At 47.2% G+C, this 13,221-nt stretch overlaps 1 protein-coding gene across 3 annotated transcripts in view; it reads right to left on the bottom strand.

The window, feature by feature from the left end:
• Window positions 1-13,221, bottom strand: part of PSTPIP1 (proline-serine-threonine phosphatase interacting protein 1) — a 378,052-nt gene that overhangs the window by 54,502 nt on the left and 310,329 nt on the right. For 2 of the 3 annotated variants that reach the window (XM_069624737.1, XM_069624739.1), the window contains one exon: window positions 1,545-1,577. The exons of the other annotated variant lie outside the window; for it this stretch is intronic. In XM_069624737.1, the coding sequence (XP_069480838.1) occupies window positions 1,545-1,577 (33 nt within the window). The remainder of the gene's footprint in view (window positions 1-1,544; window positions 1,578-13,221) is intronic. 3 annotated transcript variants of the gene reach the window in all.

Here is a 13,221-nt window from a genome sequence, read left to right as displayed (position 1 = left end):
CGTTGCTGGGGGCACGGGGAGGATATAGCCCGGGTCTTTTGGTTGTAGCTGCAGATAGAAGCTCAGGGGCTACAACCAAAAGGCTGGCTAGCCCAGAGTCATGATAGTCCAGACATTAGCATTGCCCCAGAACTTTTCCAGACCTAGCAACACCCCTCACGTGTGCACAATGGGCCTCATTACGACCCTGTTGGAAGACCATGGTGCTATTAGCACCATGGTCCATGCCGGTAAGTTACCGACTCCGCTATGGAGAAAGGGGGAACTACCACCCCATTACAAGGTTGGCGGGGCGGTAATTTCCCCTTCCTCCATGGCCCTTCCCCATTCCCATATTTGCCCCATAGGGCCCAAAGGGAATGGGGAAGGTGCTAAGTACGGTGCCGCAAATTGCAGCACCGTAATTAGCACCAAGTTCCTTTGCGGGTCCCTACTTTGACGGCTGGTCTATACCAGCCGTTAAGGTCGGGTCCCGCAAAGGGACCTCGTAATTAGGCGCTAATAGATTAACGGCGCCGCAGCCTTTTACGGCGCCGTTAACCCATTAGCGCCTGGGTCGTAATGAGGCCCAATGTACACTATCTGTGCAGAGCAAAATGTGTAAGTAAAAAACAAATTTACAAATTACAACTTTTGACTCTTTTTTTCTTCCTACCACTTATATGTAGAACATGTAAGTGGAAGCTATTTGTGCAATTAATTGGGTGAAATGCATTTGGAAATATTTGTGACAAGTTACGACTTAGCATTTCCCCCCTTACCACTTTCTGACAGACCACTTGGAATGCCCAATGTTGCAAATGTGGAGCAAGTTACATGTGCAGAGGGCATTCATTCATATGTCCAGTAGCTACGTGAAAGTTCAGCTCACACATTGGAGATTCACTTTCTTGAATCAGGTGTTCTATCCACCAATAATTGTAACCTATGGATAGAAGATATGAATTTTGCCCAAGAAGTAGATTTTCCATAACACGTATTAAATTACGTATTGTGCCCCCAAGCACAATGCGCATGCATTGTATGCAACACAATGGTTTACATAGGCGGATGTCGTATGTGTCTTGTTCATAGCAAGTGCAGAAACCAAAGTCATGACACAGAGCAGCCATTTTCTTTTTTTATGCAAGTGAATAGTAGTTTTGAAAACATTCATAGGAATTTTGTTTCACTGCAGCAACACAGATATGCTGTGGAATTGTGTGTCCAGGCATTTTCAGAAAGCATGGGGGTCTTGCAAACCTGTTGTTATGCAGCGGGGACGGAGCAACAAACACAAGTGATAAGAAAGAAAAGCAAAGCGCAAAGCATTACATGCGTGTGCTTGGTATATAGTAGAATCTACCACAGAGTTAGGGTCTCATTGGATGTCAAGCAAGAAACATAGCAGCCAAACGAAAGCGATCTATCGCGCAAAACCAACTAACCCACTGGAGAGCACCCATCATCGTGTGGCAAATATTACGGTTACCATAGCACACAAGCTTACCCTACTGAGTGCGAGAAGCTTGCATGACAATGTCACTGCTATGCAGCCTGTGTACCTGTTAGAGAATTTATTAAAGTGAGGCGATAACCTGAAACAAAAGAATTTTAGATGGGTTAGTGTGTTAGGTTGTTAGGTTTCAGATTTGTGTTAACAGTACAATAAAAGCACCTGGCATTTCTAGGTCTGTCCAAAGACCAAGCAGGAAGGGGCTTCTTTCACCCACCCCACCATTGTTTGGTCATTCTTTGTGCGGGAAGCAGCACTGATGGATGAAGTCGAAACATGAATGAGAAGCAGCGAGAACAAATGACTTACCTTTCAGTAATGTTCTTTCGGATGGATGTTCCTCCCACAGATTCCTCATCCATTATATGCCTAGCCCCCTTCAGCGGTTCGCCGGAAACCTTTCTGCCACCAGGGGGTTCGGTCCGTCCCCTTTACGCACCCGGATGTAATGTCAGGACCAGTATATATAGCGGTGCTGCACCCCATGACCTCAGTTCCACCCTTTTCCCCTAGCATTCCGAAGCCGAGGGACTTGGGAACTGATGGTGTATTAGCTTCCAGCATTAGGGGCAGGTAGGGAGGGCGATGAGGATTCCATAGGAGGAACATCCATCAGAAAGAACATTACGAGAGGTAAGTAATTTGTTCTTCTAATGGATTCTTTTCTCCCACGGATTCCTCATCTAAGATATACTCCCAAAGCAGAATGTAACTTGGAGGAGGGAGGAAGCAACAACACCACTTACACCAGAAACCTCTGGAGGACTGCCCTACCAAAACGGGTATCCCAACCCGCAAGAGAATCCAAGCAATAATGCTTAACAAACACGTGCTATGACACCCACGTTGCCGCCTGGCAAATAATCAGCACAGGGACTCCCCTCTGCAGGACAGTGGTGTAAGCCACTTCTCTGGTAGAATGAGCTCTGAGACCCTGACGCACATCCTTCCCAGACAGATCATAGCATTCTGAGATTCAGAGAACGATCCACCTGGACAGTGTCTGTCTGTTTGGTCACAGCCCCGCCAGTACAGGCATCAGCATAACCAAAGAAAAGCTGTTCATTTTTCATAGCCGCACTAGTACGAGAGACGTCAAATTTAAGGGCCTGTACGGGTCCAGAAGATGGAATCAATCCTCTGGCTTGGAAAGGTGAGCCAGAGGAAAAAAACACAGGAAGATGGATCTTATGATAGAGATGGAAATCCGAGACCACCTTCGGCAGAAAGGAGGGTCTCTCTCTCAACGTCACCTTCTCTTTGGAAAAAAACAAATAGGGAGGTAAAACAGACAATGCCTGGAGCTCATTCTCCTGTCTCACGGAAGTGAAGGAGCTCAAATGGAGCGCCAATAAGAAACGTTAAAACTAAAGTCAAATCCTATGTTACAGAAACCCTGCAAGAACTGCATAACTCTAAGGATTGTGAAAAAATGAGCCCTGCTCCAGGGATCCCTTGAAACCAAAATAGCGGTGCAGTATCCCTTTAAGGTACCAATCTGCAGGCCTGCTTGGGCCAAGGAAAGCAAGAAATCCAAAACAGGGGATAGAGAACAAGCTAAAGGATCAAGGCCCCTCTCCCGGCACCAAACCACAAATGTACGCCATTTGCAGGCATAAGTGGATTTATTGGCGGGCCTATGATCTGTCGACGATGTTGTCCAACAAGCCCCACTCCTTGTTCCTCAGCCTCTCAGTGGCCAAACATGAAGGGTCAGGTTGCTTAGGTTCGCATGGAGGACCCGACTCTCCAATAGACAGAGCAAGCTCACTGTCCTCGGAAGGCACCATGGAGGGCAGATGGAAGTCCTGATGGTGGGGCCTGTTGGTGCTGATAGACCTCTGTCTCTATCTGACCAGGCATGAGCCCTTTGGCATGTAGGAGTGGTCCCCAGATGGTACCCTGTAATTCACAGCAGATGCAGTGGAACACTGCAGAACCATAGTCGGACCTGCCGGCACTTTGGCAACAACGTTCTCCCATTCCTCCAGCGGAGAGGACAGGGTGGAAAAAGTTACCTCCACAGGACGCTCAGGAGACTCCCTGATGAGGTGGCCCTTCTTCTTCAAAGAAGAAGAATGTTGGTGCCTGAGCCCCACCCACCTGTCAATCACTTTAAAATGTTGATGCATTTCGGTTTTGCTGCCCTTTTTCCCTACTTAAGCTTTTCCTTTGTAGTTGGTGAGCAGGTGCAAGAGGTTCTAGATCAAATGTCTAAGCCCCACCCACCTTCTTAACCCTGCCTCTTCATTTTTGCTCTTAACTATTAGATCAAGGGCGTCTCATGCCCAGGCATCCAAAGTTAAGGGCAGATGAAGAAAAGGGCAATTCCTGTTTGGACTTGTTTGGACCGGGAGGCCCAAGGGCCTGAACCCCCTGCTCAGACAATAGGTAAGCATGCGCCGACTTGTGTTTTCTCCGTCTGTCCCCACAGACCATCCCCACCATCACCAGCCAACACCAACAGCATCGCCCCTCCTCTAAGGCATGGACTTTGCAATGCAACAACCTCACCCACATCAGCCCCAAGCCAATAGGGACCCCCTCACCACCCACACACAGAAGTTGATGCGCGCCTACATCCGCTCAGCTATCACCCATGCAGCAGACATTACCGGCCTCATAACTACACATGACCTTGGTGCCATGTTCATCACTGAGACCTAGCTAACACCCACCTCGACTTGCATCCTAGATGACCTTGTCCCCGACGGCTACAGCATCCAACACATAGACCAGCCAAACAAGACAGACAAAAGCCTTGCAGTCGTCAACAAGACGTGACCCTGCACCAGACTTGAATTAGACAACACTGTCTCCTTTGAAGGCTACTCCTGCCACTTTCCGCTCTCCTCGATGGGCACAGTCACCTTCCATCTCATCCACAGACCACCCAAACCCAACAGCGCCATCATCAGAGACTTCACCGACCTGGTCACATTCATGTCCCTCACGCACGCCAACATCTTCCTAGGCGACTTCAACCTCCCAGGCAACAAGGCCACCAACCCGATGAAGGAAGCTGTCAGCCTTCTCGGCACCCCCAGCCTCACAAGGCACATGAAAGACCCAATACATGAGAAAGGTAACGTCCTCAACCTAATCCTTACTGCACTGTCTTCTGTCCACTATAGCTCTCCTCTCCCGCTTGACTGGGCTGACCACCTAGCTGAGCCTTTGAAAATCCTGCACACCACCCCAGCCAAGCACTCCCAGCAGAACCCCATCACACAAACATTCAGGCCCTTCAAGAACTTCCTGGTGAAAGCCCTCATGGAAGACCTCACCAACCTTCACCTCACATTGAGTAAACACCCCGAACCGAACTGGGACTCTCTACTGGAAGCCTCAATGGCACCGTTTCAGCCTCCATCGACCAGCACGCACCTCTGAAAAACCACACCTGCAAACAAAACTGTCAGCACCCTGATATATGCAAGAACTCAACCTCAGCAAAGGAGTCATCAGGAAAAAAGAGAAAACCTTGTGCCGCTTCAGGGCTGCATCTGATCTGGCGCTCCTGAAGGAGCTCCGTGCAACCCGCCAACAACTAATCAACACAGCTGAGGCCTCCTACTATCAAACAACCAAAGCAGAAGCTAATAAAAGCAGAGCCCTCTTCAAAGTGGTCAAGCACTGCGTGAACCCGCTACCCATCGAAAAATCCACCACCATCAACACCTTCATCGACAAAATCAGCAAGATTCGGCAGCACAGACACCAGCGCTGCATCCACAGACCCACCTCATGTCCCTCCTCACAAAATCTTCACAGCCTGGACAACATTCAAGACACTCTCGACAGAGGACCTGGTAGAAACCCAGTCCACCCTCAAAGCCACATCGTATACAGATCACATCCTCCAAGCATCCATCCTCAAGACCCTCCCTGCGGAAGCTCTCCTTCCCTACCTGGAGATAATCAACAGCTCCCTAACTCCCATCACGCTAAAAACAGGACACATCCTCATTCTACTAAGGAAACCCACTCTGGATCCCGACAACCGCGGTAACTATCACCACATCATCCATCTTCCCTTCATTGAGAAAGCAGTAGCCACACAACTGCAGGAACACATCAACACCAATAATGTCCTTCAAACCTAACAATCCGGGTTCAAGCACAGCTGCAGCATGGAGACAGAAACCATACAAGTGGTCGACAACGCCCTCAACATCCTTGACAGCGATCACCCATGCCACCTGATTCTACTCCACCATTTGGCTGCTTTAGACAGTAGACCACCAGGCACTTACGGGCACCCTACATTGGTGCACAGGGATCAGCAACCTTGTCCTTTCCTGGTTCAGGTCCTGCCTTGCCAACCGCAGGCAGTTTGTTCAGATGGACTCCTCTAGATTTCCAATGCTATCCGTCACCTGTGGAGTCCCGCAGGGTTCCATCATCTCCCCCATAAGCTACAATCTATATATCCAGCTGCTGGGAGCCCTCCTAGCCACACGCAATATCCACATCCACCAATACGCTGATGACACCCAGCTATACCTCAAGATCGACTCAATCAAGGACATCCATATTCTCAAAACCTGCCTCTCGCTGATCCAGTTTTGGATGTCCAGTGCATACTTGAAGCTCACTCATCCAAGGCTGAATTCCTACTCCTCACAACACCACCAAAAACCCAGACATACAGTCCTGGGTATCAAACATGAACTTTAAGGGTTTCAAACCTGAGCTCTCCTCCTGTGCCAAGTTTCTCAGGTTCCACATCAACAAACATGTCTCCTTCAAGATACACAGTTAAGAAAACTCAGACAGCTTGGTATCAGCCCTCCCTCCTGCAGAAAGTCAAGCCCTTCCTCCCTCCAGACAGCTTTAGATCCACCGTTCAAGCACTGGTTCTATTATACCTGGATGGGGGCAATGCACTCCTCAAAGGCCTTCAGTCGTCCTTCCTTTTGCCCCTCAGAAGTGGCTTACACGCAGGGGAATGCCTCATCAAGGGTCTACGCAGATACAACCACATCACCATGGCCGTCAATAACTTTCGCTGGCTCTCACTGAATGCATGATTCACCTTCAAGTCTTGCTGCATCATCTATAAGGCAGTCGCTCTCAAGTCACCCAGCTACCTCGCGGAGAAACTCTGCATCTCTGGTGGACAGAGCACCAGCAGAAACCAGGACACAAGCAGATTTGGAATCCGCTGCTGCAAAAAGGAAATCGCCAGAAAAGAAGCCTTCTCCGCTTATGCCCCAAGACTATGGAACCTCCTCCCTGTCAGCATCAGCTTGCCCCCACGCCCCTACAATACAGAAAGAAAATCAAGACCCACCTCTTCAAGGAATCTCTCCTCAACACCTAGGCCATCCCGACTCACTAGATGCCACCCCAGCCTCTCCTCCATGCCACCTGGTACAGCTGTACCCCTCCTATGTATCCTACCATCCGCTGTATATCTGTTCTGTTGTTACCTCTGTGAAGCGCTCTGTTACATATCTGTATTATTGTATACCGCTGTAAAGTGTTCCATTTCTTCTCGAAACTAGGTCCACGATCAATCAATAAATATAATAATAATAATAATAATAATAATAAAAGGACTCACTCAGGAAGCGGGGCGTCTTCCGATGCTGCTGCTTCTTATCCTTTTGCTTGCGCGTAGCGACTTGCTCCTCGGAGTGTCGTTCTGTAATGTGCGACCTCCACTGAGACCTTCACCCTTTGCCCTGTGGATGAAGGTGAAGATCTTCACCCCCCTTTCCCAGAGGGCCCTCGGGTGCATGGACACCATGATCCGCGATCCTGTGTGTCATGCTCCTCGCCCAAGCAATATAAACAAATCCGGTGCAGGTCTGAGACCGACATTTGCTGGCCGCAATACGCACAGAGCTTGACGCACAAGGCATGGCTCCCTTCGAGTAGATAAGATCGAGATGCAATTTCCCATCAGGTAACAGAATGTGTGGAAAAAAAGAACTGAGGTCACGGGGCGCAATGCCGTTATATATACTGGCCTGATGTAATATCCGGCGCAGGGCGCATAAATGCGTTAGAGCTGACGCACAGCCTCATTGCGCCCCCTGGCAGCGGAAAGGTTTCCAGAGAACAGCTGTGCTGGGGTAGGGATATCATAGATGAGGAATCAGTGGGAGGAAAGAATCCATAGAAATGAAAGGGCGGCAAAATATTCACACATTCTACTTGGTGAATAGGGGACATGAATCATACTTGGATATTTGACTACATTAAACCATCCACCAATCTTCCGAGGAGTTACCTTTTTAGTTTTGAATGAGGTGGTTAGAACTATTCTATGAGTTTGTGCTTCTGTGTAAGGATACAGACAGTACTTTGGTTTGCTGTATAACGTTCATCCGGTCAGTATTGTATGCTGTGCTTCTCAGCCAAGGTGACGGTACAACATCCATTCCTGATTGGATGAATGCCACACAGGCATGGTGAGGCAGCGAATGGCCCCTAAAAAAAACCAAAGCGAATCCATTGCCTGCTGTCGCACAACTCCCCGACCGTAAACCTTTTTGGCTTACTGCACAAAAACCCAGACTCTTTTAAAAGTGGAAAAGGTCGCTTTAATGTGACAGGCCAAAGCTTACAATCAAAACGCTTAACTGGCTCCATGGCCTAACAAACTAAAGAAATATTTTAACAACCAATTAAATAAATTAAACATTTTCATTTTCATTTACCCCCAACAATTAAATAATTAAATAACCCATTTCCTCCCTAATGATCCCTTGGATACTACCGTCTCCTTGCCCCTTTTCCAGGCGTCCCGCTTTCTCCCAGGGGCCATGCCCCTCCAGGCTCAATACCTGTTCCCCCGGTGTGACCTGCTTGTGCAAACAGCGCCACCCCATCCTTTCCCGTGTAATTCCCCCATTGTGCTTCCCTCCCCCCACATCAAAAGGGGCCATGCCCCCGGCACCCGACCCACTTCAACACCCTTCAAACTCCCCTCTACACCAAACTCCCCCTTCCTATGACCTGCAGCCAGCCTGACCTGCCACATCAGCAACATATATTACACACAAACTTTCACAATGCCCTGACCTGTCACACAAAACTACCAACCCCTACCCTCCTAACAGACCCCAAAACTCATAAAAAAACTCGCCATGTCATCTAAAACCCCCCCGCATAATCCCATGAACAATGGACCCCCCCCATATTCCAATACCAGACACTAGCCTAAAACCAAAATGAAGGGGTGGGAGGGTGGGACAATCACCAAGTCCTAACCGTCGCCTGCCTCCCGAACCTTCCCTGAGCCCTTAAATACCCCCGGGAGGTGCTCTGCCCCCCACGGCCACTCGCTGGCCGTGTGCAGCGCCAAAAACTCCCCGGGGGGAAACGATTCGCGTTCCCCCCGGGGCCCTCCTTTACAGTCACTCAAGAGAGGTTGCGCTCAGCTGGCAAGTAAATAACGCATTAGTAGAACATTAACCGTGTAACGCGACTTCAAGCCGAGTGTTTGGGTAAATGCACGGTGAGTGTTTAAAAGTTTCGTCACCTGTTTACAAGGTCAACGTTGCATTTGTTTCCAGCTAAGCAGCTATGTGAACACACATTCATGAAACTCGGGGCGCCCCTAACCCCAACTTGTCTTAGTGCCACTAGGTTGAACCCGAAACCTCTCCTAAATTGAATGAAATAGACGGATTGAGTGACTACGGTTGGTAGTGACGTTTTCACAGCCCACATAGAAAGTTTCACTCCTATGAGCAAAATGGTTAAGACAGTAACATATGTCTAAAGTGCCCTAAAGTTCTGGCAGTTCTGTCACTTTTTGGCCCCTCCATATATATTTCTTTACGATTTTCCCTGCAGGGCAATATGTGAAACTCCATGTCCCAGAATCCACACGGTCTGTCACAATGGATCCACTCGGCTCTCCCCAGACTTACGGTATGGTTGCGTTCCCTATATGCTTGGACATGCCCTGTAACCACAGTAGTTGTGGAATTCCATTTTTCAAACGCGTCTCCTCACGCTGGCTCTTACAGGCTTCCTCCCCTCAAAAACAAGAACTGACAAATCCAACAGTTGTACCATTTACAGTAGACTGCTGAACACTATCAAAAGAGAAAAACACATTTTGGAAAAGGGTGCTGTTTTTAACAAAATCAATGCACAAACACTTGCCAGATACTCAATAATGCTTTGTTTTGGAGATAGTATTTTTTTAAACAGACTGACTGAGTTTATCAGGATAAAATCGAAAAGAGTACAGGCCATTAAGAGGTACTGAACTGGGCAAAGATGAATTTTGCCTCATGGTGACACGATATGAACTCAACCAGTTACACTGGCCTACCGATGATGTCACAACATACGTGCCACGGCTTAATTAACTGCTGTATAGCTAGTGCTTATATTCTTAAATATCTTATTTTTTTTAATTTTTTAATTTTTTTATTATTTGCTTCTATCAATTGAATGATTTTGCAAAGACGAAGAGCAATTGTGTCAGTGTTTCTTTTCTTCTTTTTCCAAGCCTGAAGCAGCTTTAAGATTGAAGTTTTCCATCTTGCATTCTGAGTTTTGGATTCAGGTTTCCAATTCAGTTAGACCTTTGAATGGTCGTTGCCTGGGTACTCATCATATTTGAGGGAGCAAGCCTCTAGGGCATTCCTTAATATTTTGGCAGTTGCTAATGTCCAAGTTGTCCTAGATCCGCACATCAATCGATTCCGCCAAACTTGTTCTTCGTACAGGGAATTGGGATCGATCAACGGTCTCAGGTACGCTCTTCTCCATTTTATCGTTTTGGGACAATGTAACAGGAGGTGCTTTATTGTTTCAGGTTCATGTTCCGTTTTGCATAGGCGACAGAGATTTGTTTGTGATTGTCCTCTGATGGCCCTTACTTCGTTGGTCGGAAGTAGGTTTAGGCGAGATCGCAGGAAGGTAGATCTTAAAACCTTGTCCGGGAATCTTTTTAGGACTTCATTCGGCGAATGTAGTTTTTTTGGTTGAAAGTTCAAGTGAGTGAGGACTTTCTTTCCTGCTAATCTAAGAGCCTCTATCCAGTCCAGTTGGTCCATTTTGCGTTTGATTTTCGTGGGGTTTTGGATTAATTCATCTTCGCAGGATCCACTGTTGGCCAGGACTGCTCGTTGCTTGGCAGCCCAGATGGTAAGAGGCTTGCTCCTTCCTTCAGCTATTTCAGATTTGATTATGTTGTATAACAGCGGTGAGTCCTGCATTATTATTTTCCTGAAAAGCGCCATTTCCCCTGCTTCGATTGTTGCTTTCAAGGACAGAGTTCCCAATTCTCTTCTGATGATCGAGATGGCGGTGGAACCTGGAAGCTGAAGGACTTTGCGCCAAAAAATATGCTTCCAGCTTTGGCCAAATTGCGGGCGGGATCACTGGCATTGCCTCACATCCATAAGTCAAGCTCGGTATAACTTTGCCTTTATAAAATTTTATTGCCGGGAGAAGCGAAAAACAGCCATATTTTCTGTCGATTATTCTTGCCTGCGTGGTGAGTTTTTGGGTCTTGTCCCATAGATGTTGTTGCATCGAAGTTTCTGATTTTGAGTTGTCCAAAATCACCCCAAGTATTTGAAGTGTTTTACCACTTCTATGGACGAGTTTTCGATGTGCCATCTGTAATTGTTTGAGTTCTTTCTTGGCGGCTGACCGAGTATCAAGATTTTTGTTTTCTCCTTATTTATTTCTAAGTTGTTGTTTGCTATGTATTTGGCCAAGTTGTCAAGCTGCCTTTGAAGTCCAATTTCAGTTTGATCGAGGAGAATGATGTCGTCGGCATATAATAGGCGAGTCACAAGTGTGTCTCTGATTTTCGGAGGAAAAGTTCTTATCGATTCGCCGTTTTCTTTAAGGTCGCCAAGGAAGGAGATGAATAGAACCGGGGCCAGTGGACAGACCTGTTTCACCCCTCTGAGGGTCGAGATTTCTTCTGAGAGCTTGCCTGCCTGGTCCAACTTGACCTTAATTGATGTCTTGTCATGAAAGGCTTTATTGGGTCAAGAATGTTGTTTGGGCACTTCCATTTGTTTAGTTTTGACCATAGTAAAGTTCTATCTATTCGGTCAAAAGCTTGGCTGAGATCTATGAAAGCCACGTATACTTTCCCCGATCTTGACGTAAGTATGGCCTTTATGACACTCAACATCATGATGTTGGCTGCGGTACTCGAATTTATCATAAACCCTGTTTGGAATGGGTCTCGGCACGGAGCTGTTTTTGGCCAAGTTTGAAAACATTTTACGAGGAAAGATCCGTAGAGTTTGCCAATTGTGTCCAAGAGCACAATTGGACGGTAGTTTCTTGGGTCAGTTCTATCTCCTTTTTTGTATATTGGGGCGATCACTGCAGTGCGCCAGGAGTTTGGAATCGATCTTGTGGTGCAGCATTTTTTAAATACCTGCCCAATGAAATTCGCCCACTCCTCTGGATGGTTTTTCAAGTCTGTTAGTGATTCCATCCGGTCCCGGAGCTCTGGAGGATTTCAGACGCTTGATGGCCAGTACGATGTCTTCATTTGAAAAATCTTCCCAGGTAATAGATCTTGCCTCAGGCTTGGGAACATCTGTGATTTGCCTGGGAAGTTGGAAAATCTTGGCAAAGTGTTGTTTCCCGGCTTCTTTCGGGACGTTGTTTAGACCTTTTGTGATTGCCCCTGCTTCAGTGTTCCTTATTAGTTGCCAAAAGGCACCTGAGTTTTTATCTGCCAATTTTCTAAGCATTTTTTCTGAGTCCTGCTGGTAGAGAAAGATTCTTCGGAAGTGTAGCCACGATTTGTACTGATTTTGTTCCTTCAGATAGTTGTCTTGGTCCTTCTGAATTTGAAGATACTGCCAATTTCTTTAGCTTCCTCAGGATACAGCGTTTCATTACCAGTTCTTTATCATAAGTGTGTATTGGTTGCTGAGTAGACTTTTGGTTTAGTTTCCTGGGGATCAGTAAGGGCTGATAATCAGTATATTTTAGTGACTCCCTGTTTTCCCGTAGGCAATGCGTTTTGTAGTTTCTGGACAGTTCCTCGATTCGTTTGGCAGTGAGCCTTAGACGATTTCCTTGGGTGTTTGGTTCAATTTCTTCTGGCAGTTTCATTTTGTCCTCACCTTCACTTGGCCATGCAATTTTCAGGATATTGTGGTCACTTGCCTCTACCCTTATGACCTCAAAGGCTGTAATTAGGGTCAACATAGCCTCTGAAACGTATATGTAGTCTATGGTCCCATTCTGGGCTCCTCTTTCCCAGGTCGGGACATAGACTGCCTGAGGGAGTGAGTGGTCAATATTACGAAGATTTCTAGAGTCCATAAGTAGTTGCCATTTTTTTCCACGAGATTCCACCTGGCTTATTGAACGCGATGGAATACTTCTTGATGGTCCGATCGGGCATTTAGCATTTAAGTCTCCACTTAGGATTATTAGTGGGTTGTTTTGGGTGGACATATTGTTGTCAATCTCGCTTTCAATGGTTGCGAGGAAGAGTCTGTCTGAGATGAGTTGGGGGTTCCAGTAAGTTGTAATTACAGTTATCATAGAGAAGGTCGTAGAAAGGCTCTTCCTGTCCAATTTTTCCCACTTTATTAGTACTGCTAAGTGGGTTTGAGCTGCCGCCAGCTTCTTCTGAATTGAGAGGCTCGAGCCGGATCAGACTGCCACGAGAAGACCGGCTGATGGACTTGCCCAAGCGACCTTTCTTGGCCGGAGAGACTGCAACTGCGAAGCCGTCAATTGTCGGAGGGGTGACGAGCCATGTT

Source organism: Ambystoma mexicanum, chromosome 11, assembly GCF_040938575.1.
Source record: "Ambystoma mexicanum isolate Mex_15411 chromosome 11, UKY_AmexF1_1, whole genome shotgun sequence".
NCBI lineage: Eukaryota > Metazoa > Chordata > Amphibia > Caudata > Ambystomatidae > Ambystoma > Ambystoma mexicanum.
Note: the sequence above shows the minus strand (reverse complement) of the source record. Positions and strands in the feature narration are given on the sequence as shown.